Source organism: Diprion similis, chromosome 6 (genome assembly GCF_021155765.1).
Source record: "Diprion similis isolate iyDipSimi1 chromosome 6, iyDipSimi1.1, whole genome shotgun sequence".
Lineage (NCBI taxonomy): Eukaryota > Metazoa > Arthropoda > Insecta > Hymenoptera > Diprionidae > Diprion > Diprion similis.
Genome location: NC_060110.1, coordinates 22,184,816 through 22,210,341, shown reverse-complemented (window position 1 = coordinate 22,210,341; position 25,526 = coordinate 22,184,816). Strand labels below are relative to the sequence as shown.

The window sequence follows — 25,526 nt, the reverse complement described above, 5'->3', positions numbered from 1 at the left end:
TTACCCCCATGAATTTAAACGCGCAAGATACCCTCGTGGTATGCGAACAATGCATATATCTTGCCTCGGAAAAGACGACTGCCAGGTATATGCTTCGCGGCATAAAAAACATTTTATAAATCACCAAGAACCGCGTCGCCCTGCAGCCGAAAACTAGGAGCGGAAGTACATGACTTTTAGGGTGGAATCCGGGAGAGGAAAAGATCTCTAAGAACAGGAATAACTATAAGGAGGAGGGAATACCACCGCGAGTTTTTTCATTTACTTCCGACCTTTATTTATTCGCTCGACTTTCCAGGCTGGAATCACGATATATTATACCTACGTTTTATTTCTAAATTATAGGTGCGCTGCGCGTAATTTTTACCCGGCTACTGCACTCTTCCACAGGCTAGAGCATCGGGCACTGTACGTGTAATGAGACCAAAGCTTACAGGGTGAATTCCTTGGGACAGTTTCCTCACGCTTTTATGGACTCTCTGGTTAGACGCTGCGAGGCTGGCTCGCAATTAAAGAAGCCCTGTTTCCTCCCCTAGGATCTAGAGATCTGGATGGAGTTCACGAGCGCAGCTGCGTGTCGAGCATTCGAGTTGCGCACAAAAATGCGAGTCGAAAGTGTTTGCAAAATTAAATAAACCAACAAACGGTTCACAACAAAATTATACACGGTGACGTACGTCGCAGGCACCGTGAATGCATCGTTTAATCAAACCGCGTAATCACTCAGTCAGTTTCAGCGCTATGCATGAATGTACACGTGATACATCCTGCGAAAACAGCGCTGCAACTGACACTTTGAGAAATTCAGCACACTGTAGCTCGTGTCAAGTGCGAGACGTCGTCGCATTCATTATTCGTCCGTTGTGGACTTTCCTTAGACAGCACGAGAGTTTACCTTTTATTTCTGAATTCTCCCTCCTCTTATGTCTTCTTCGTCTTTGCTTCTTTTCTGGAACACCACACCTTGTTCCGCGTCTCGTCGGTCCCAAACAGCAGAACGCACAGATGCTGATAATATTAGCTCATCTTCCATACAAGTTATGCTCTCATGGATATTGCTCTAGGAGCAGCCGCTTTGCGACCAACTCCTACCCTTCAGTCTCTGCACCCTCGGGACTCTCAAGCCACTAACTGCCGTACTTTGCACGCGCGAAAGAAGAATCTAGACGGAAGAGGAGTAAGATAATAGAAGCTTCTTTCCCCGTCCCGACTATTAATCCCCTCTTATATTCCTGCCCGCTAAATTGTTTAATTAAAAAAAGCTTACACCAACTTTCGTTTAACCTTTGATCAGTCATCCGAGCAATTCAGCCTTCTTTGAGTTAGTGACTTTTTACTTTTTTTTCTCTAGGTTCCGACAGTAGCAAAGGTGGCAGATAGAATCGTTGTGAAATATGATCAGGGTTGTAAAACAAACGGTAAATTCGCACCTGAATACACAATGAGTTGTTATTACTCACGATGCAGCTGTAGGGGTTGTAACAATTTCGAGTGAACGTGCAATTACGACACCGGAGAGATAACCCAGTGTCGTAAAAGTATATTCTCACCTAATCCACTTCGATTCAGAAATTAAGATCTGACGCATTTAATTCACAGAGTCTTAAGGAAGGGATTGGTTGAAAATAACCATATAAATCAATGGTTTTTCTATGATTTTTATAGCCTTGTATATTATATATTCGTCCGATCTGATTAGTGTGACAATGTTTTCGAAACAATGAAATTTCAGAGCTTATGAAACTTGCATGTTATAGGGTACTACTTGACAAATGATCTTGTGTGCGGAAATTTCGCGAACACCGTATATATATTCACATGTAAGGCAAAAGAGCGGTACAGATCCTGGAGGAGGGCAGTAATCGTGAAACGTTATAAGGATCCTTCCTTCCTGCCTTTCTTCCTTCCATTTCGCTGCAACTTTCTGCCTCCCTATTCTGACCAAATGACTGTACTAAAATGTTTATTATCAGAAGCGCGCGCGCGGTTGTAGCAGGTTAGGCCTTATACCATCGCGTGCCTCCAGGCCTCCAAGTTTGTCACTTTTGTTGCTTGGACCCCGACGCCTATCTCTGTATTTACATAACCCCCATTTAAACGTCACTAAAACATTTTATTCTCCCTTTCCACCCGCCATCGGATCCCAAAGATAAAGTTCACCCATACACGAGAATGATGTATGATCCTTGCCCCCGATTTGACTCTCAACTCGGTTTTTCATCCCTTCAATCGGATTTCAGATTCCGAGCAATCGCCAGCCGTCTACCTCAGGGACGATCCTCTCTTCGGCACCCTTCAGCTTCAGCAGCACAGCGAGCTGAGAGCCCCGACTGCGGAAAGGGCTGCTTTTTACCTGGATGCTGCAGCAGCTGGTCGTCAACGTGACGAGGGAGACGCTCACATGCTTTACACTCTTCACGTATACCAGTACAGCGTAGCTGGTAAAGGCGGAGGTGAGCTATGATATCATTCGGTTACATAAGCTTCAACGTGCGGCTCTATTGCAGCGCGAAACTTGAGCGGCTGGAGGAAATAAACCGTTGCAAGTTACGTATATCTGCAGCGACAACAGAGATCCTTGGTAATTTTGTCTGCGAAGTGAACGAACCGCGTTTGCGGAGACTTCCATAACCCAATAAGCCCATTACAGACTCCTTTCACGTCTCCAGGAAACTTGAACGCGAGTTGCAATCATCGTAACTCCTCTCGCGGTTGAACCCAATAAAAGTGTAATCATATCTTAACTCGATTTCCTCCTCGTCCTCACTTTATCTCTGTTTCTTCCGCTGCACCTTCACCGCTCGCATCTGGCACATCCGCAAATCAATTTTATAGAGACCTGAACGCAATCTGGGATTCATCGAACTCCTTGTTCCGCCAATAAAAGTCACGACTTGATTGTTTCAGTGGCCGGTGGTCGGAGCAGATTGCACCTGATGGACCTGGGCAACTCTGACCGGGGAAAATCATCCGGTGGAATACCACTTTCCGGCCTGGGCAACATCCTCCTGGCGATATTCAATGGGCAGAAGCACCTGCCCTACAAGGAGCACAAGCTCACCCAGCTGCTCAAGGAGTGTTTGGGCTCACTGACTTGCCACGCTGCGATGATAGCTCACGTCTCACCGAACGCTCAGCACTACACCGAGACTCTTACGACGGTCCAGTTGGCCTCGAGGATCCACCGGATGCGGAGAAGGAAGATAAAGTTCGTCGGTGGCGCGACGCAGGGTAACGGAAGCGGCGGAAGTTCCGGCGAGGAGGCTGCCCGGCAGAGTAGCGAATGCGATCCCAGCTCGAGCGACCTTTCGGCCGACACCGTCATCTACGTCGGGCCCAGCGTCGACGACGCCACCGACGGCGAACACCCCCCGGTTTACATTCCGAGCCTGAATTCCGGCGACAACCGCTGCGCGATGGGCCGCGTACTCCGCGGATCAGCTGCCGAGAGGCCCAGCCGAATACCGGAGGAGCGAAGTCCCGCACACAAAACGACTAAGGTGGTCAAGGCCCTGACCCAGACGGCCTCCAAGCAGACGTCACCAGCGCACAGTATTACCCCGAAGGCCAGTCCGTCCAGGAGGCCCTCCGTCAAGACGGGGACCGGCAAGGCGACCGACTCTCCGATCAGCAAGATCCCTGTACCAGCGCCCAGCGGTGGATCCGACGAGCAGTGGATCGATGGTCCAAGGATATCGAAGTCGAAGGTCGCCGAGGCCAGGCACATGCTTAAGGAGGCTCACCACAAACGGGAGACCTGGATAGACGGACCCATGCAGTTGACCGGCGCCCCACCCCATGGCCAGCATCCTGCGAGCTATGGATTTATGGACAGCCACAAGAAAAGCATGATCAGAAAGTGGGTGGAGAACCAGACCTCCCAGATACAGAGGACGAAGCACGTCGCCCCGAGGATCGATCCGAAACTTGCCGGTCACGCCTCCTCGCAGTTCAAGGAAATGACCACCTTCAAGACCTGCGACGAGGACGACAAGTCGTCGATAGTCGACAGCGAGAGTATAAAGATGGGCGATATCGAGGATATCACAGACAAGCTCGGAGCGAAGTTGAACTTGCTCAACGTGAAATCCAACACCGATTCTGGCCTCGATCTCACCGCCAGTCCGGTCATGGAGGACTGTCTCGAGAGGGGCAAAATCGACCTTCAGGACGACGACGACGATGACGAGGAAATCATCGTTCCTCCTCCTCTTCCGCTCATCGAACCACTCAGCAACGGGGTCAGCAGGGAAGTGTCGATGGAAAGTTTGAACCTCTCGCACAAGGACGTCGTCCTTCCATCTCGACACTCGCTCTCCTCCGAGGACGAAATACTCGAGATCGTGGAGGTTGACGACTTCGAGCCTGTTCCAATGCAGGACTCTTGTCTTCAGGTCACCGAGGAAGACATCGCCTTCTGCATGGGTGAAAATCCCTTGCCCGAAAGCGATCAGGAAGAACATCCTCTGAGGATACTTAGCCAGGAGAATCTCACCGTCGTCTCCACCTTTACTGGTCAGCATAATCTCAATCTAATATCAAGCTATACATCTATCACTGGTAAAAAATCAAGGAATCTGTTCACTTGAATAACCTCACCATCACTGAATACACATTTAGATTTTCTCGTCCTGTTTTGAATAAAAACGACAGTTGCGTTCAAATGAACACCAACATCACACTATACCAACCCTTACTGGTAATTTCGTTTCCAGACTCGATGTCAGTGATGTCAGACACGGACCGTTACCGCCCCCAGTATCCACCGTCAGCCGGAATGGGGATGCTGCCTCGACCTTACTTCGACCACGAGGACTTCCTGGAGCAGGAGACCAGGCACAAGTTCGATCAATTGGCCCGACTCCACGAACTCTATCAGAGCAAACTCGCCCTCGCGAATGTTTCCAATTCCTTGACTTATCAGAGGGAGAACTCCTCTTCGATGAGCATTCGTGACACCCCATGTAAGTCTCGTTCTTCCGCCGTTACTTTCGGTTCGATTAACTTTTTTATCCCCCTTATTAAGAGCTTGTGATCTTGTTATCGGACTCAATTAACGCGGTTGAGCGCTAAATCGCTTTTCTCTTATCCCAACGCAAAGCTTCTCATGACTCTTAGCGTTCTCGTATAATACCATTCCCAAGTGTACGAAGACGAAGGGATGAAATAGATTATGCGTTGCTCGTTGAACTAGCATCGTTATCATGCATGTCTTCACTTTCTCCTTCCATTTATTGACAAATGGCTAACGTAAGTCTGCTCATTCTAAAACCACAAACCCATAAAGTTTGCCTAAATGGAGACTTGACTCGAAAGTCGTGATTCATAGACTTACAATTAGTTTGGCGTTAGCTTGTAGAGTTTGATTTTAAGCCGTTGGAAAGGTTTTTATTTTGTACAACGAAGTTGTTGCGCTAACACAGGACATATTGCAGCCGCCACGGTCCTTCGACCGCCATCCCGTTGCCAATCATTGTCGCTGTCAGACGTCCTTTTCAACGACACCGCGAGCAACCATGGAAGTATTTACAGCGAGCCGGCTTACATACCAGGAAAGACGGAGCAGGAAAAAATATGCGACAACTGCCGGCAGAGCATGTCCCGTCCAGCAACAGCCTCTTATTGGTACCCAGGCAGCGTCGCCCACCTCGCATCCCCCAGGAGGTACTGCGGAAAATTCGGCGACTGCAGCATATCCAGCTTGAGGCATCCGGACGGTGCCTCGAACCCGAACCTCAAGGAAGAAGTTGAAAGGATACCCGGCAATGGCGCCTCGGGGTCTGATCCTGAAGAGGAATACATCGAGGCTAAAAAACTCTTCACCACCGCCGAAAGGGACGAGAGGACGGTTACAGGAAAATCGGATATTGAAGAGGAGAACGGAACCTCAGGTCAGAACTCGGTTATAAAAATGATCAAGTTTGAGAATGGAGAATCTAATATGGCAGACCATTTTTCACACTGATCCAAAATCTATGTCCAAAATTCGTAGCGCTGGTACCAGTATGATGTAAAAAGATAGAAGACAGATTTTTAATCTTTCATTTCCATTTCAGCTCCCGTTCCACTGCAGCTTTCTATTCCGCCATCATCGATTCCATCCCCAGGAAGAACGCAGCGGAAGATACTCAGTCTGGGTTCTTCGCTGGTCCTGAATAAAGAAGGATACGATTCGGGCGCGGACTCGACACCACGTGCGGCAAAGTTGTCCCCAGCAACCCTGTCGAGACACAGAGCAGAAAGCTCGGGTTACGACAGCATCGTCAGAGACAGCGAGACCAGCAGCATAGCGAGTGACTCTTCGCGACAAACGAGCGCGCTTCAAGAACACCAAGGTTGGTGCTAATATCCGGATACAATTGTACGTTTTAAATATACATGCGCTGTCTGTGAAAATACTAAATCGGCGAGAAATTCTAATCACAATTAATTATGCGAAATGCATATTTGATAAGTACGTCTGTTCGAAGCTTGCTAAATAAATTCTCCAAAGCTCGTCAATCGCCAAATTTCGTCCCGCTTCTCAGCGAAAATATATAATTTTTTATAGCTTCTTGTTGCATCTTTCAATATCGTCTAGTCTCATCAATCAAAGACTCTTTTCCCTCGACTCTCTCAACTTTGCTCTTACTTGCCTCGATTCTTTCTCACATTGAAGTTCATCATTGATTCCCTGGATTTCAGGTTGGACTGTTTTGCACCTTTGCCAAAATACTTTCATTATACGTCGGGGTCGTTTTTTTCCCCGTGAGTCTACCGTGCGGTAACTAATCATTGAAAAATTAAAGATAGAAAAAAATGGAAAAAACCCAGAAACAAACAGAAGAAACGAAAACTCGTCAACGGCTAAAATGGTCCCCCTGTTGCGTGATTCTCCTCAGGTGGTGCACTGGGCGTTCTAACTTCGACGTTGTGCGGGTGTTTCAGCGGTGGGACGGCTGGTGGACGAGTCCGCGGAGCTGCTGCATCGGCGGGTGCTGGTCGACCCGGTGCCGGTCCTCCAAGAGGAGATACTCGCCTACTCCGTCGAGGACGTGGCCCTCCTGGAACGGCGCGCTCGAGTTCGCTCGGAACCGCGTGGCACGTTGTCCAGGATACACAACCTGCGGCTGCACCAGCGCCTTCTTAGGCAAGAACTCAGGGAGGCGAAAAAACGACTCATGATACCCTCAAACCGATGGAGCTTTGAACGTGAGTCTCTCGACCACCTTTACCTTTGTTGTTAAGAAAAAAAGACGATAAATACTATCGGTTGGAAGCTTAATTCTTTGAGTTTTACGCATGTTTACGATTCAAAAAAATTATCAGTCTTCACGACCATGTTCAAAAAAATTTGCTACTTCTTTCATCGCGTTTCGTCTGTTCATAATTACACTTTATTTCATCGAACTTTCAAATACTGCAAATCGTTTTTAACGATCAATTTAATGATTAATCCATTTCGAGATCATCCAACTAAACTGAGTATGGTTTTGGCCAATATTCAATTCTTTTTTCTCTCCGTTCGGTGTAATACGAATTCAGATTAATGAATTTTTTCTTCGTGACTTTTTACGTGTACAGTCCACGTGGAAGACAGCATGGACTGGCAGGACCCTTCGTTCCTAGAGGCCCTGGAAGCGGAAACGTTCATACTGCAGAAGAGGGTTCAGGCCTGCAAGAGCCACGTACTTCTGGTTACTTGTTTCGACTCTCGTCCGATGGAGCGTCGCCGAGGGATCGAACCACCACCGGGTATAAAAATTACTTAACAGAGATTGGTTTCGATGCTAAAGACCGTTTGCTGACCTGCACTAATCGACTCGCCTATAAATATTGGAATTTCATAGAAACACTTCGTCCTCGAGTTATATGTATATTGAATGTGAATGAATAACGACGATAATTGACATGCGAATCAGGCGCGCGTCAAAAGCTGCAACGGGTGGTACGAAAAGACAAGAAAAAAAGGAAAGAATCACAAATGATTAATTATTATTGTGGTAAATAATAAAACCGTCGATATCCTTTCACGAAAAGACATTCTTCTCTCTATAATTTATATACATACAAAAAAAGCGTATAAATATATTATATATATAAATAGTACTTACACCTAATTATTCAACAAAGAAGAATGAAAAAGTAGACGAAAGAAAATGGTTAGAATTATTGTTATATATACATATATATTATTACGATGTAACGCGATTGTAAATATTATTGTTAAATATTTGACTGATGCGAGGTCGTACATATAGAGAAATTGTAAAAGAACACGTAAAAGTACAGTCAAATAACGAATAACGAGGAAGATATGATGCAACTATTTCCGATTTTTGAAGACTGCAAATATGCGGCAGCCTCTGCGGGCAAGAATATTTATAAGGTTTATGAAAGAGTTTTTAATCTTAACCAAATGGTCGTTATGTATCATTACTGCCGTACTGTAGCCTAGGTACTTACACAATATATACAAAAAAGAAGATGACGGAAAATTAAAAATTACACCGAGAAGAAAAAGAAAAAAAAAAAAAAAAAAAAACAGACAAACAGTAATTTTGTACGAAAACATCCTACTATACATAATTTACAATAAATAATATACAACGCGTAGATCTAACCGAATTGTGAACTTTTTTTCAAATGACAAAAAACAAACCGAAGACTATTGTATGAAATAAATTAATAGTAATATTCACACCGTGAAGATACGAGAAATTATCCACTAATCCGAACATCTGCATATAATTACGAAACGAAAAATTGATATGCAACCAGAGACTAAATGGAAAGAAAAAAACAATTGTAAAATATATTATAAATTGATATTAACAAGAAAGATAAACCGGCCTAAAAAATGTATCCAATTATTTCTCATTTCTTTTTGAATTCATTTTTTGATTCGTAGTTTTTATTTTAAATGTTTTTAATGAAATAAGATATTTGGAAAATTAGAATCTCAGGCGATGGAATGTAGTAGGTTATATAATTCTCGGATCGAATTTAAGCTGAAAACAATATTCTCTTCGGAGTTGAAACCTAGTGCGTGATAGATTTAGAATTGTTCGACGAGGCGACCGACGTATGTGCGAGTAGTGTAATAGTGATGTAATATTAAAATCAGGCAATTAGCATACATGCGATTTTATACGTGCTGTGCGGGTATTCAATTACTCAAGTCATAGCCGACCAGTCATCGGGATGATAATGTCGACCGACGCTCGGTACGCAGGTTCGATAGAATGCCGGAAACATGTAATTAACGTAGACTGCAAATGGAATAAAAAGAAGATGTTAAATCAACAATCATATATGATGAAAAGACAGAAACATGATTAAATAATACTGCCAAAAGAAATGTTATACGATTAAATAAATATATAATGGTGAATAAAGAAGGGAAAGCATTTTTTTGAATGTCTTCAATAATAATAGTTGTAATAATAACGATAATGGTAATGGCAATGATACACATGCACGCACGTTAATTCAATATTATCGTAGCTTTAATTGTTACTACCGCAGTTACCGCACTTGTAGAATTCATATGACTCGTTCATGACCGCATATACTTATATGTATATATATGTATTACAATATTAGTACGATACGAACAAAGAGAATGAAATAAGAACAAAGTGAAGAAAACAGGAGAAAGAGATAGAAAACAGTCCTAGAATCAATTGAAGAACAAGTAAATAAGCAGAAAAAAAACTTGATTTCAGAATGATGTAATGGATTCATCGTCCCGCATAGGTATATTATCATTATAAGGAGCCATCGTCATATTGAAACGAAGTTAGAGAAAAAAGAAAAATTTCACTAGGATCCAATTTTTATCGATCTGTTAATCACACAGAACTGCATGTCCAGTATGCATCGTTGGTAAAGTCGTTGATATACGTATAAAATCCCTACTTCATCCCTATTCCTTCATCTTAAGTTTTGTCATTTCTGTTTTTTCTTTCCAGCATGTAATTGGGTGATTTCAGGCATAATTATACGCCTTCTGAAAATTTTAATAATAATAGTAATAATAATAATAATAATAATAATAATAATAATAATATATGTTATTGGCGTCGATACCGAATTCGTTATCGCAGTGCGAATTATGTAAAGGTGTAATTATAATGTTTTCAACGCGCATATAATAATGTGATTCGCGCGGGTGCAGGAGATTTATTTCTAGTCCTTTTTTTACAATTTTATTTTATACACAGGCAATATATAGATATAACAATAACAGTAATTATAATAATGATAAATAATAATAATATTAAATACAATAATAACGAATTCAATGGTATGACGCGTTGCGAGACATTTTCTTATTTCTCGCGCGTTACATCTATATAAATATATATAGATACATTTAAGCAACAAAAAATATGTATTTAATCAATTATCATATATTCATAGTACATATATATATATATATATATCTATATATATATATATAAATATATATATGTAATGTCGAAAAAATCCGTCTATCCTATTCTTCTACATCCCACTTATATATCTCATGTATTATAATACTTGTATTATATTTATATTTTATATGTACAAACTAGATATGTAATTTCTTGTAATAAAGATCGATTTACAACGTATGTATTACGTCAAACTGACAAACGCGATTTGGTCCATTGTTTCGTTCTTCTTTTCGCAGTTACGTAAATGCGGTATTGCGCCCGCGCTGATTTAAGTTAACTTTTAAGCTCAATCTATTAGCACGAATCGTCACCGTGCAAGATAATGTTACCCCGTAAGCAACGTGGTAACGTGTGCGATAGTAGGTGAGTAATTGTTGTTCCAAATCTAGGACGCGGTAACTCAATATTATATCCAATATAAGCCCACCTCCATTCGTTTTCAACCCTCGTCCATCTGTACAAAACGCTAATCGTTCTAGTCGATTTCGTAATGCTGTTTTCTATTGGATTTCCGGAATCTGCTGTACTAAAATCTCTGTAACGCACTGTAAGACACTTGAACGGATCTTTCCTAGCGTGAAAATCTTGACGAAATGCCTGGGTTTTAATATATAATATTTTTTTCATGCCTACCTCTTTTTAGATTAAGCGCCTGATTGCGGGCCACCCACAAATCTCCCGGTTACAGGACTGCTGAAAATCGTCTGAAAATCCCTGCAGCAATTTATAGGAATATTCGTGAACTACAAGCTGTGCATCTACTTGAAGAGATAAAAAATATGCGATACAGTAAAACACTTTAATCAGATAGCTTGAATTTGCAATATTTTGAGTTCCTGTGCCTACGGCTGTAAGTGAGAAGAAGACGCGTCATGAGATTTTTATTTAATGAAACATGATTGGATTCATTTTACACGATACATTATAGATGATTTCTGAGTGAGACCGATCTTTTCACGCGGGTTAACACTCAATGCACAATGACATTTTCAATAACGAGGAGCGACTTGGTGAATAAAAAATTTAACAGATCTGAAATCGAAATTAATTGGAAACTTGGAATAAAAAAAACTCAACCGTATCGAAATTTTTTCAAATCAGAATCAATCACTTTCTTCAGGATTCTGGATCGTCCGATACAGTGTGAGACCTGTTTTAACAGCCACCTAGCAACACCTTCGATTCAGTCCCCATCAATCGTTCTTGCTGCAAATCGGTCCGGCTAGAAATACAATAAGTGCATGAAAATACCAGACGCAGACAATGAGAGAATAAAGTTTGTGTAGAAACTAGAATCGGGCACAAGACGCACGATGTGCGTAATCTCTTCGCGGTGCGGTGACTTCGTGTAAAGTAGTAGAGTCGATTAGGAGAGGAGCATCGAAGTTGTTAAAGGCGCGGAGCAAGTCGTCATATAGTCGGCTTCAGTTGGAGTACGACGCCCGTTTGTAATACACAGTTGTGCCAAGACGCTCCGGGAGGATGGTGACTGGCTGTGCGTGGACATCCGTCCTCTTGGCCCTCGTGGCCTGCCTCGAACCTCTCGCGGCTCACCAAGCATACCAGCGACCATTCTACACCTATGCACTCGGCAAGACCCTCGAACCGACCCCCGATGGTCAGCTCAAAACCGTCCAGGTGAAACTGAAGACGCCGATCAGCTTCTACGACTACATCTACGATATGATATACGTGAGTAAAATGATAAAAGAATGAATGATTTGGTTGTACGTGGACCGTGTAACAACAACTGGTTTCAATTTCAATTTTTATATTATAATAATATTTTATCGGTATGTTGTACACTGATACACAGAATCTTGACGGCTAATTTTCTGTGTACAAATCTCTTAGCGAGAGAGATTACGCGCTACGATTTGAACGAAAATATTTGTCGTATCATCTAAGTTAAATACAATGCTTCACGTACTATACGTGCAGCTGCAACGTGGATTGTATTACAAGTCTAGTTGACCTCAATTATTACGTGATACTGTATTCTAAATTAAAGATCGTCACAATTTTTGTCGTCATTTTCCTTTTTTTGGTTCTTATTTTGGCCCCGCGTCTTTGCTGCAAGTTAGATACGAAGCCTAGATCAAAGGAGGTGTCGCGATTCGAAGAGTGTTCGCAAAGACGCGCGTTGAATGGTGCAATTTAAATTAGATGAGCCATTATCGTCTGGTCTCTGATTTGTGGAATAGACGCAAGAAGTTACGGATAATTGAACGTGATTTCCGCCTGTTGAGAGTCAGGAGTTTAGAGCTTAGAGATAAGTGATCTGGGCAAACGGAGCTAGTTACACTAACCACGTGTAGACATCTGTCGATACGAAGAATTTGCGCACAGTGAAGATAACGTCATGTATGACAATGAAAGGAAAACAATGATGCACCGCTTCGTCTTTTGACCGCAACTATAAATTTTTCTGAACAAAGAGATAAATTGTGCACGTATCTCGAAACGGAAATCCGTGTTTGAAAGCAGGTGCTCTTTGACCGTTAATCAACCATAAACAGTTTCAGATAAATTTCTGATTACGACAAGTCTTATTTGGTTTATTAAGAAACCAATTCATGCCAAATGGCAGTTCGCTACTGCCGATATTTTTTAGTAAATCGTAAACGTATGCATATCATGTCCACTGCGTAAGAAGTTACAACCAAGCTTGTTTACTGTTTTATAAGTCACTGATAAATACTGTGGCGGCAATAATCTGCGCGGAAACTTTAAGAATGTCTTTAACTGGGATTGCCATTTATAGGGCATCGTATCTAGAAATAAGAAAAAAAATTACGCCTACTTTTAATCAATTCGTAACATCTTTATCACTAATTGACAGGCTATAGAAATTTTCTCCATTCTCCTGATGAACTGAAAGTCTTGTTAATTCAAATCAAGCCTAGTTAACGAGTAAGAAATTCAACGTCTTTCTTCGTTTCTCTATAACAGTCATAAATCACCAGTGGTCAATGAACTTGAGTAGATTTAAAATAGCTTGAACCTTAAATCCGTATTCATTCGTATCACTGATTTATTTACCATTGCGCGATAAATCGAGGCATAATATATTAAATATAGTAAACACTGGTGTTGCTAACGGGAACTAAAAGTCCTCAAAGACAGAAACATTTTTACGCGTATATTTTTTCCTTACTGCAAAACTAGATATCTATGTGAGCGCACATATCTTATCAAATTCTAGGATCAAATACGCGGTAGCATGACGACGTATAAGCATGTGAATAACCACAAGTTTACTGGTAAACAACCTGAAAGACAATAGCTCGTAATTAAGGCACGATAAGGATACATTGAGGATCTCGAGGTTAGCAAATCTTGAAAATCATAAGCACCTAGCTAGACAACGAACCTTTTCTCGTTGGGAAACAGAGGATGCAATGAAAAATCGAACAGCCGTCAAACGACAGAGAACGAATCCTTAGTCGTAACTTCAATAACTCATTACTTTGTCAGTTCACAATTAATGAAGTATCTCATTCAAAGATCACAAATCGGACAATTCTTCATTATCTTGACTCGTTGCAAGTCAAGCTTGTGAATATTTTTTCAGTGGACATCTGGACTTGAGACATCGATGAGGATGCGGGAAATGAATTACCGAATCTTTTCAGCGCCTCAGTTAGAGACTAATGACGTGTGAATAGTATCGTGCGGGTAAACAGACCCCATAGACGTTCAGATAGATTAACGAAATGAAAAGTGCGCACAATTATGTGACATAGATAACTTGATTCAACCAAGGCGCTGACAGAGAGCTTAGCTAGTTAGAAGACGGTCTTGAGCATCCCACACGGTAATTATGTCTATTCCTAGTTATCGTGTATGATGATGGTGACGATGACGATGATGATTTGATCCCTCTCAGTGTATAATTAAGAGTGATTGCTGACCATCATCCTAAACCAGAGTCTCGTCAGAATTTTAAGTCGAGACGTGCCTGCCGAGCAATGCCACTCGATGCTTTCATAAGGCTCGATAATAACTGGTAAAAGTATTTCAAGTGAAAAAAAAGAACCCAAAGGTCTCTTTAAAAAGAATTTTGCTAGGCTCAATTTGTTGAAGACCAAGTTTGAACAAAAAGAATAAATCGAGGTCCAGAGGAATCACGTGTACGTATTTAAAAACCTCGTCAACAGTAATATCAGATCGGTCAATGAATTATTGAATAACCTCGCGGGAACTTTTTTACATATTAAATGGAATCAGCGGCACAGCAACATTCGACTAAAATAGCTGTTCTATGAATACAATCCGAACTTATAATACGTGCGGACGTTTGTCACTGTATGAATTATCGATTGCAACTTTATTCTCTCTCTGTATAAGCATACTTATAGTAGATTATTCATACGCGAGCGTCTAGCACGCCGGTTCATTAGTTTTAATTTGGTTCAAAGTGTTTTAGTCGTGAGACCGGGCAACAAAGTTCACAAGAGGCTACCAGACCATGTGACACCAACTCGACAGCTATGATTGCTCAATATTGACCCACATTGTTTTTACCAGAGGTTAATGTAATTGGGCCGAGTCGAACATTAGTTAAAATTCAACAGATTCAGTATCCTGAACATTCAATATATTACAATGTCCCTGCGAATTGTCATGCTCCGCATTGTTCACACAAGCCAGCTGATAATACCTAAAACTATTTTTTCAATCAACAGTAAAATAATCAGCTTTCATAATGTAAGGGATGCATCATGCATCCGACGACTTATAAATATGTGCTGAGTTAAATGAGTAGCGGGAGTCGTATAAATTATTTCATTGGTCATCGTGATGGGTTAACTTTTTGTTTCAATTTCGGTCTGTTAAGAAATCGAGAGGATAAGCACGATGGTTACGGAACTATGAAAGGCAACGGGAGTGATAATTTATTAGACAAATGTTCGGGCAATTTTTTACACTATTCAAGACAAGCGTATAGACGGCCCCGTGCTATCTCCATGAAGCTATCGTCAGGTCAAAGGTCTTCTTGATCCGATGAGAGTCACACGCCTGAAACATCTGACTCGAGTAATGAATGAAAAGAAATGATGAGTCTCTGGCCAGAAATTTGCCAGTCTTACCCACCTTACAGATTTGTCAAAACACTACATTGTGTTTTGGACAGCCGTTGAAATCACTTTCGATCGTGAACCCACAAAAGGACCAGCCACTTGGACGGAGTAGCTGATGTACATTCACAGGCTGTATTCACATCGAATGGCCCATTAGATCAACCGGCAACACTGCATTGCCTTCTTGGTACATCCTTTTACCGAAAAAACGAACAAATAGTCTTCAGGGCAAATGCAGAGCGTGGGGAAGAGGGCTCGTTTCAATTCGTAGAGGAAAGCGTCCAATCAAGCTGCTTGACCAAACAGCTGCACATACGAAAAAATTTCATAACCCGGCACAATGAAGGTCTGTCCGTGTTGCTGTTGACAGAGGAATGAGCATGTGGGCAGCAGCATGAACGCGATGTCTTTTAGTTAGTCTACCGACAAAACCCGCAGATACGTCTCTTCGCTCTTCTCGCGCTAAAGTGCGGAGCGGAGTGAATCCGCGGGTAAGTCCATAAATACAAATAAATTCATGCAAATATGCGTGCGTGTTGACGAAACGACGACTTGATGTAACGAGCTGCAGTTGGGTGAATGACTTCTCTACATCCAAGCTTGCGCTCTCACGACGCGCCACGCACATGTAATATCATCATGCTTAAGCGATACGTCTCGGGGTTACCGAAGTTCTTGTTCTCTTTAATGAGACATAAAGAACAAAAAAAAAAAAACTGCGTCATAAACCCATCGCACAACCATTTCAGACCTTCTCATTGTACTAACTCTAAATGCCTGAAACTGGATTGCTGTTATGTATCAGAATTGAAATACTGAAGAATAATGTTTGGTTCGGGAAATAAACGCAAGATTATTCTCCGAATATAGATTGTGCTTCCGCAGCTGTCAGTAGCCCGTGATCTCACGAAGAACACGCAATAATCTAGGAAACTGTTTGTACCGATAATAGCCATTATCTCTCTATATGCTAAAGCTGTGTGAACAGCGGCGTCTGTTTCGTATGAAATACGTTATCGAAATTTAACTTACGTATCGAGTACCCGGTTTATTGCTAAATGATACGCTACACAAGCTGAAATAATTTTCAATACCAAAAGAACATCACCAATTCCAGGTTTAGTTTTTGAATTGTTACTATAAAAGTGATTCGTCGTCAATCCGAACTACATATCGTTTTATAGGTGAACGGAAATGGAGTCTTGTCTTTCCTGGCACCGATGCAAATATTCTTCAACATTCCATTCCCTCTGGACTACCCGATAATAGCACCTTTGTACACCCACGTGGACACCAGAGGATCTGGGGTGGTTTACTGGGAGGAGACCGAAGACCCGATTAGGCTCTCTCTGGCCGGTGAAATCGTACGAGATTCTTTTAAGGACGCGCTGGACTTCTATCCCACCAGCTTGTTCATAGTGACTTGGGAGAACGTCGGCTACTACAACGCAAAAAGCGACAAAGTAAGTTTCTCAAAATGAGGCTGGTAATATTCTTCTCCAAGTTTAGTTTACCGACTCTAATACCACCTGATCCTCGTTTGCTTTTTCTCATTCTTTCTGGCAACCCAACCCAGAAAAATACCTACCAAGTCGTGATTTCGTCAAACGGAACCCACAGTTACGCTGAATTCCTGTACGCTCCGCAAGGTATTCAATGGATCCAAGCCGACTTTCATCCCGGAGGTCTGCCAGATGCCAGAGCTCAGGCTGGTGTCGTCGCCAGAGATGGCCGCATGTATATCTTGAAGGGCTCCGGCTCCGATCAAGTTGTAAACCTCGACAAGTAAGTTCACGACATGATATTATCAACCTTTGTCAGACATTTCTTGACTGTGAAAACTGTAAACATGACTTAATTCCAGATGGTCTAACATCGGCGAACCTGGAAAATGGGTTCTGGGAATCGGCCCTATCAACGATTCGGCCAATGTTCGACTCCCTGATAATATTCAAGGTGAATAAAAATTGCCATATGATCAGTAGAAATCTTTTTTTATGAACTAAGTCTATGTGAGTACTTAAAAGCCTTCATTTTTTGTTTACTTTTAAACAGTAAAGGGATTTCTCACAAGTATTTTACAACACTAAACCAAAGTCTCTCTAATTACTAATTGCAACTGCTGCTTTTAACTATCTACTAAATACCTAAAACAATTGACCAACTGATAACTGAGGGATTCTTTGTTTCATTAATATTTTATTTTGATTCACTGTCCGAACCAAGACGTTATCTTTGTCGTGAAATAACGTTTCGAGTTTGTGCTGCAATTCGAGCATGTTACTAACAACAATGATCACTAATTAGCATCAGAAATAGAATACATTACAGATGCTCCGGCAAACAATGAAATCCCGAGCTGTCTGACCGGTGGGACGAGTTGTCACAGTAGAGCAGAATGCGTCGACTACAGCCAGGGTTTTTGCTGCGTCTGCAAAACTGGTTTCTTTGGGAACGGAAAGTTTTGTCAACAGAACGGTTAGTTCCAATTCCTATGCAGCGTTCTTTGAGTGTACGAGATACCGCGACCATGAGCAAAAAAGTTTTAGAGACTCCAGGACCCATCTTATAGCCAATGAATGAATGAGAATGTAACAAATTCAATTCGGTCTCGAAATGATATTGAAATTATTGCCTTCTGGAAGTAGCTTGCTTATCTTGGCATCAAAAATCTGCAATATCTATCCTATTGCAAGCTAAGAGAGCAAAGTCTAAAGATCCCAGATCTATTTCGACGAATAACGACTTCCTCACAAGGATCGTAAAACGAGGCGCCTTAAGTTTTCGTGGGAAATGGAGCTTGACAGTGTTTAAACATGCCGCAGGTCATGTTCATGACTCTCCTTTGGTGGGCTTAGATCCCGTCCCAAAATCATAAACAACAACTCAGCGATACTATTAACTCTGCATCTTGCAGATTTACCTCTACGGGCAACTGGCAAGGTAACCGGATTCGTGAACGATGAGGAATTCCCACCGAAGGATTTGCAGTGTTACGTCCAAACTAAGGACGGGAGAACGTACACGGCTGTGTCCAAAATACCCGAATTCATTGGTTCGAAATCTCAGCTTCTCAATAACCTGGGTGACGTCCTCGGCTGGCTCTTCGCAAAGCCCATTGAGAATACCAAGAACGGGTATCAAATAACCGGTAACAGAACATTCGTTAGGGAATGTTCCAATTCGAGGAACCTTGCAATGTCTTACGACTCTCTCCCACGTTTAATTTTAGAAACTCTGCGACTAAAATTCGCTTAATACTTTCCTTTGAAAGGTGGAGTCTTCAACATGACGGCTTCTATCATCTTCACAAACACGAGTGACAACGTGACCATCTTCTCGCGATACCTGGGATTGGACGTCTTCGGGCAGTTAAAGATGGAAGCGAATATCCGAGGTTCGTTGCCGCACCTGGCTCCGGACGCTCGCATTGAATACGAGGACCACGATGAGCTTTACACGAAAACCCAGCCTGGAACGATCATCTCTCAAAGCAACCGTTCCTACAAATTGATCGGCGAATCTGGTATCGAACATCCGTTCACTCAGTCCATCGTAATAACTTATCAGCCCTGTGAGTACGCGCCTAACGAGGGAGAAGGAAACACTGTACGACTTAAGTTCTCGAGAGGTCTGATAAGCTATGAAGCAAGGGAACAAATTATACGCTTCGCAATGAACACCAAGGTCGCGCCTCTCGAGGAAGAGGATCCGTGCATCGAGGGTAGATCCCACTGCGGTGATCACAGCTCATGCATAGTCGAGGGCGACAACTACAAGTGTGTCTGTATTCCAGGGTAGGACACAAACTCTTCATACTTTAATAAAATGGAAATCTGAAAGCCTTATATCAACGCTCGACTTTCACTCCTTAAGGTATCAATATTTGTACGAAGCAGACGGTAGCTTACACTGTGTCGACGTCAACGAATGTACGTCGGGAATTCATACGTGCTCACCGGACGCAATATGCTTCAACAACGAAGGTAGTCACGTCTGTCAGTGCTTGGATGGATATCAAGGAGACGGTCGTACCTGCGAGAGTAAGGATCGCACACAGCTTCTTTATTGGTTTCGCAAATCATGAAACTGATGCAAACTCTCAAAAGTGCCTGGCATGCCTGGTCCTAATGGAAGCAGGCTTGATACGTGTGAGACCACTTTCTATAATGCGAAGAAATGTTGTATTTTCAGGACTGCCAACCTGCGCGGACAAGGATTGTGGTGATTATACCGAGTGTACAATCGTCGAAGGACTTCCGCAATGTTCGTGCATTTGGGGATACGAGCGAACAGACGATGGCTGCTACCCTATCAGAGAACGTAATCAAGTCACCTTCTAATCAGCATTACCGTTCAAACTCTTAAATTCCTAAACTTCGTGAATCCTTCTTTCAGTAAATTGTGGTGACAAAATGTGCTCTCCTTATGCGTATTGCTCTGAGAACGAAGCTACTCAAACCACAGAGTGTATATGTGACAGCGGTACCACAGGTAATTATATCGTCTAAGGTTATTTTTATAAATAAATAGGTATATTCACCAGACTAAAAAATTATACTTTAAGAATATTAATCCAACCTACAATATCATATCTGAATATGATCTGTTCCTCAAAATTAATGGATTGTCATGTAACGCGCTGCAAGTCTATGTCTAATGCTCGTCCTCTTTCGCAGGAGATGGCTATTCATGTGAGCCCGAGGTGGACATAGAGACCACAATGTCGTCGTGGGTGACCGAAGGACCCCCAATTCCCCAATGTATCCTCAATCAGTGCTGGTGCCCAGTTGAAGGATGGGAATACCAAGACGATAATACTTGCGTTCAGACGAACCGTGGGTACAGCAACTCGACAGATGGGCAAGATCAAACTGAGATCAGTCCTACATACGAAGGCAACAATGAAGACTGTGAGTATAAGAAAATACTGTGACTCCTGAATTCTGCCGATTGTAAGTGAGCCGTTATGTTTGTTAAAAACCCTATTAGAAGCTCAACTAGTGGTCTGAAAATGGTCTGCATTGGTCGGAATGTGAATTTTAGGGTACACTTTCAAGGGGTTGATAAAGACATACTGTGACACATAATATACTCTATAGTATCACCTGAAACTACCCTAGTATTCAGGTTTCACGTCATATAATTCCCGTCAAAAGGTCGACGAATGATGCATTCAGTAGCCTCTTATCCCTAAATCCATGGGTTACTTATAACTACGTGCGTACGATAGGGATAGCACCACGAAATAATACGGTTATTGAAAGAATATGGATCGTTATCGCTTTATTAGATTCTCCGTAGATAATGTCCCACCCAAAAATCACCGCCACACATTTTAGTATCGCCACGACCGCAACCCCAGTGTCTACCGGAGATTGGTCGGTGTATTTGCCCCTTGGGATATGCCTACGATCCTGAAAAGGATATTTGCGTTCCCCAACCAGGATACAACCACGAGACAATGGGTTCTTCCGGAAATCAACGTACGGAGTTTCTTCCTCTATATATACACCTGTGCCTTCTTATTTCGATCTGCTGTTTCAATTAATTAATTAAAGAACACAATCATCTCGCAATATAAAGTTGTTGATCATGATGCAATGTATCGAAGGAAACTAGTTCATATCATCCTTCAGGCCAGTGAGTGGCCTTGCAACATGCGAGAAGATCGTAAATTTCTTAATGGACAGTTACAACAACGCTTCTACTTTTTTCTGATCCTGTTTTTTACACTGAATTATCGTTTTTGCTTACATGTGGTACGTTTTTTTTTTTTTTTTTTAATTCCTAACAGAAGGCTAACACGCAAATATTTCTGGCAGTCTTGTCTAACCCCTACAAAAATTAATATTAACAATAGCATGGCTGTAGATCAGTCTTTGGGAAGCAGATCTCTAAAATTGAATCATCAGGTGAGGACTAAGTTTACTGTTGTAAACCTCCGGTCAGGTATGCCGCGGAGTCTGATACCAAATGTACAATAGCAATGCGAAACTGCAATCGTACCAAAAAAGGCTGCTTAATAACTACACCAGAATTATTTTAAAGTAATTGCATAATGCGCTTTCACAGTATCCTGCAACGTTTTGAATGTCTGCGATGCTTACGCACAATGCGTCTACTTGCCGGAAGGCGAAGGAATCTACGAATGCCAGTGCAACGTCGGCTACGAGGGTGATGGATATGAGTGCAGAAAGATTGGTAAGTCAAACCCGCTTAGCGTCTTGAGAGCTGCAGATTACTTTGCAAGAACCATCTTGTTGCGTATACATTTGTCAATAAGTAAGGATTGAACGCTTGCATTAATCGCTGCACACAATTTGAACGGCTTCAAAACCACGGAACATCTGCTTTTGCCAACAGAAGTGAACTGTCTACAGGCAGACATCTGCGACCCCAACGCAACTTGTAGACTAGACGATTCCGCGAACTCCAAGTGCGTCTGCAACCCGGGATTCGAGGGTGACGGATCGATTTGCACGCCAATCGGTGCTCACATCTTCACTTTTTCCAAAGTCTTGATAAGTTTTCTCTTATTCCGTAACAACGGATTCCCCTATTGCAAAATTCAGCGGAGCTTTAAGCTTCTTTCTAAGACTTACTATACCTACCTCTCTGACGTGAATTTGACACTAATCAGGGTGCGATTATTTCTGCAGACGAGTGCAGCGGGAATTCGGACTGCGGTGAAAATCAGGAGTGTCGTTACAACCCGACCACTACGAGATACGCCTGCGACTGTCTCCGAGGTTTTAACCGTGTGGACGATGTCTGCATGATCGCTGACTGCTCGACTAACCCATCTCAGTGTCACCTGAACGCCCACTGCGTAGCAAAAGCTGAGGGTGGCTTCACCTGCGCTTGCATATCCGGGTACAACGGGGATGGCTTCCAAGATTGCCGGCCGGATCACGTCGGCTGTAACATCATCAACAACTGCGGACGCGACGCTGTCTGCGGCTATGATTCGGCCGCCACTCATTACGCCTGCCAATGCAAGCCGGTGAGTTCTCGTTTTGGATATCTAGAAGTGCTTGAAGCCCACATCATATCGTTCCCTCATGATACCTGCTTCACAGGGCTTTTTCGGTGACGGTTTCACCTGTCTGCCAGAGTCATCATGCAGGAGAGATCCGAGCCTCTGTTCCGTCGACGCGACCTGCGTACCGGCCGGTGAGAACCAGTTCGCTTGCGTTTGTAACGCAGGGTTCACCGGAAACGGTGCCGACTGCCAAACCATTCCTCAGTACGACTCGAATATTCTGCTGATAAACCAGGGTATGGCGATGCTCAAGATACCTTTTTTCCCGACACCCAATAACCCGGGAAGTCCAATCGCAATCACCTCATCCCAGATGGCCGTAGGCCTGGACATCGATTGCTCCGCGGGGAGAACTTACTGGAGTGACATATCAGGTGAAAGATGTTTCCAGAAAATGACTCGTTTTCATCGACACACGACATGGCCATCATGTTTTCACGTGATTGGTTTCCACGTTTACCAAGTGATACATTTTTCAGGGAACAAGATATCTTCGATGATGTACAATGGGTCGGATTCGAAAGTGTTTGTAACGGATGTCAGCGCTGCTGAAGGAATCGCCATTGACTGGGTATCACGAAACGCTTTCTGGACCGACTCAAACAAAGGAACTCTGGAGGTTGCAAACTTGGATACTAAGAAGAGAAAAATCCTCATATCGGAAGGACTCGTTAACCCCAGGGGAATCGCGGCTCACCCTTATCGAGGGTAAAACTTGCCACTGCGCTTCTACTCGATCATTTATAACAGTTTCAAACTCTATGACCATTCTCGGACGCAAAAGCAGTATTCCAAAAGCTTTCAGAATTATTTGAGTAAATTTTTTCTCGTGTAAGCTGCGGTGATTGTGAATAATTATTCAAATTCATGATCTTCAGGAAAATTTTCTGGTCCGACTGGAACCGTGCATCTCCAAAACTGGAATGGGCTAATGAGGATGGAACGGGCCGTGTTATATTCATGCAAAACGAGTTTGTGAGGCTTCCAAACTCTTTGGCTATCGATTGGTCAACCGACGAGTTGTGCTGGGTGGATGCCGGCTCCTTCTCCCTCAGTATGTGGTTAACACCTTTATGAATCCACGAACAGGTGACAGAGGGGATGAATTTTGCACTCATATAATACGTATTGTTAATTTCAGACTGCGCAAACATCGATACTCGAACAGTTCGTATCGTAGCTGAAAAACTGTCATACCCATTCGGCTTGGCGATATCGCAAAACCATTATTATTGGACGGACTGGAAGACGTGAGTACCTGTTTGACGCGGCTCCTTGCATTTCGCATGGAATTTTTTTGAACATGAAAAACGAGATTGAATTTTTTATCGTCCAGGCACAAAATAGAAGTCGCATCTAAGAACTCTGGCAAAAGAGACAAGGCTTTTGGAATTCCTCCTGGTGGAAGTGGCAAACTTTATGGAATAGTTGCAGTCCCGGAATACTGTCCGAGAGGTAAGGGTCGACTGCCTGAATTGAGAGAGTTTCACGAAGCCTTTTGTGATGCAATCAATTATCTTTGTTTATTGATTGATCAGTTTTTTAATTTTCTCTTCCATTTGCCACAGTTTCGAACGTCTGTCAGTACGAATTCGGTAGATGCAATTCGGATCAGCTTTGCCTTCCGGATGGCGAAGGCGGAAGGACATGTGCTTGCGCAGACAACGCATCGAGTCCATGCACGGACGAATATCAGTCCAGATAGACGCTGCATGTTGTCTCATCGTCAGATTGGTGACTTTTGATCGCCCAGTTTAGAAGCATGATGAAGAAGAATGAAAATATGGAACGTGATGGACATTCGAATCAGAATTCTCGATCAAGAGTTGGATGTAGTTACGTAAGCTCATATCAAAACTAGCATCACCAAATAGACTATATATATATATAATATTTTTGATGTAATATTAGAAAACATATAATATGTATACGATTATCATTTTATACTCCACCTCCCATTGTGTAAAATATATTCTTAAGCATTACTGTGTATTTGGAGATATTTAATAAAAACACATGTGAACGAATTCTGTACTCTTTCGTTCTGCAACGGGTGCATATTTGATGTACCTATAGACCATACTTATACAGTTCCATACATTTCGTTGATTTTGAGAATATTATATGTCGTTCATTCCATACGTACCTATACTAAACTTTGCACATGTGTCGATAATGCATGTCGTTTTTGCAAATGCATGCCTACGATAAATCTGGAGAGTGCCCCAAAATTCACGCAAGAAGTAACTTTGATAAGAAAAAACAGGTTTATAATTGAAAATTCAACGTCAAAAGTCTTTCGTCTCAGAATCGATTAGAATATCTCTTCCTAGACGAATTGGACCACCAGGAACTCAGAAAACTCATGAAAAAAAGCGTAGGACCAACAGCAGTGGAACGAGGATGAAAATAAGCAGTTTTTCGCCTCTAACTTCGGAAGCGTTGCTCGCAGCTTATTGGGACTGCGCTCAATCGATTTCTCTCGAAAAATCACGTCGGAATAGTGCCTCAAAGAATCGATTGCAGCACTTTCCAAAATCGTCGAAATTTCCGCCAAAAATCCAAAGGGGTTAGCCTTAGTTTTTTCGTCATTTTCAGAGCCGAGAATTTTTCGTCTCAGAATCGATGAGTATGACCCTTTCTAGACTAATTGGACCACCAGGAACTCAAAAAACTCATGAAAAAGAGCGTAGGACCAACAGCAGAGAAACGAGGATGAAAATAAGCAGTTTTTCGCCTGTAACTTCGGAAGCGTTGCTCGCAGCTTATTGGGACTGCGCTCCATCGATTTCTCTCGCAAAATTACGTCGGAATAGTGCCTCAAAGAATCGATTGCAGCACTTTCCAAAATCGTCGAAATTTCCGCCAAAAATCCAAAGGGGTTAGCCTTAGTTTTTTCGTCATTTTCGCAGCCGAGAATTTTTCGTCTCAGAATCGATTAGTATGACCCTTTCTAGACTAATTGGACCACCAGGA

General features: G+C 42.5%; 2 protein-coding genes across 5 annotated transcripts in view; both read left to right on the top strand.

Moving 5' to 3' along the window:
* The window catches only part of LOC124407147, a 291,004-nt gene extending 283,110 nt beyond the window's left edge, over positions 1 to 7,894 (top strand). The window contains exons 11-17 of the mRNA XM_046883000.1: positions 2,241 to 2,453; positions 2,908 to 4,515; positions 4,716 to 4,964; positions 5,436 to 5,891; positions 6,057 to 6,335; positions 6,928 to 7,191; positions 7,564 to 7,894. Coding sequence (XP_046738956.1) covers positions 2,241 to 2,453; positions 2,908 to 4,515; positions 4,716 to 4,964; positions 5,436 to 5,891; positions 6,057 to 6,335; positions 6,928 to 7,191; positions 7,564 to 7,751 — 3,257 coding nt within the window. The 3' untranslated portion in view covers positions 7,752 to 7,894. The remainder of the gene's footprint in view (positions 1 to 2,240; positions 2,454 to 2,907; positions 4,516 to 4,715; positions 4,965 to 5,435; positions 5,892 to 6,056; positions 6,336 to 6,927; positions 7,192 to 7,563) is intronic.
* Positions 7,895 to 11,839: 3,945 nt separating this feature from the next.
* LOC124407015 (nidogen) lies at positions 11,840 to 24,527 on the top strand. Of its 4 annotated transcripts, XM_046882787.1 has the most exons (21): positions 11,840 to 12,113; positions 16,690 to 16,968; positions 17,082 to 17,290; positions 17,370 to 17,461; positions 17,837 to 17,983; positions 18,423 to 18,656; positions 18,780 to 19,302; positions 19,382 to 19,548; positions 19,700 to 19,828; positions 19,904 to 19,999; positions 20,185 to 20,418; positions 20,848 to 20,991; positions 21,581 to 21,709; positions 21,872 to 21,997; positions 22,168 to 22,511; positions 22,588 to 22,924; positions 23,030 to 23,258; positions 23,429 to 23,604; positions 23,692 to 23,800; positions 23,887 to 24,005; positions 24,119 to 24,527. In XM_046882787.1, the coding sequence occupies exons 1-21, from the start codon at positions 11,904 to 11,906 to the stop codon at positions 24,253 to 24,255; spliced, it is 4,170 nt and encodes a 1,389-aa protein (XP_046738743.1). In that variant the 5' UTR covers positions 11,840 to 11,903; the 3' UTR covers positions 24,256 to 24,527. The 4 variants fall into 4 exon arrangements, with proteins under 4 accessions (XP_046738743.1, XP_046738744.1, XP_046738745.1 ...); XM_046882788.1 differs by lacking the exon at positions 20,848 to 20,991 and having other exon boundaries at positions 11,841 to 12,113; XM_046882790.1 differs by lacking the exon at positions 11,840 to 12,113 and having other exon boundaries at positions 16,860 to 16,972.
* The last annotated feature ends 999 nt before the right edge of the window (positions 24,528 to 25,526 follow it).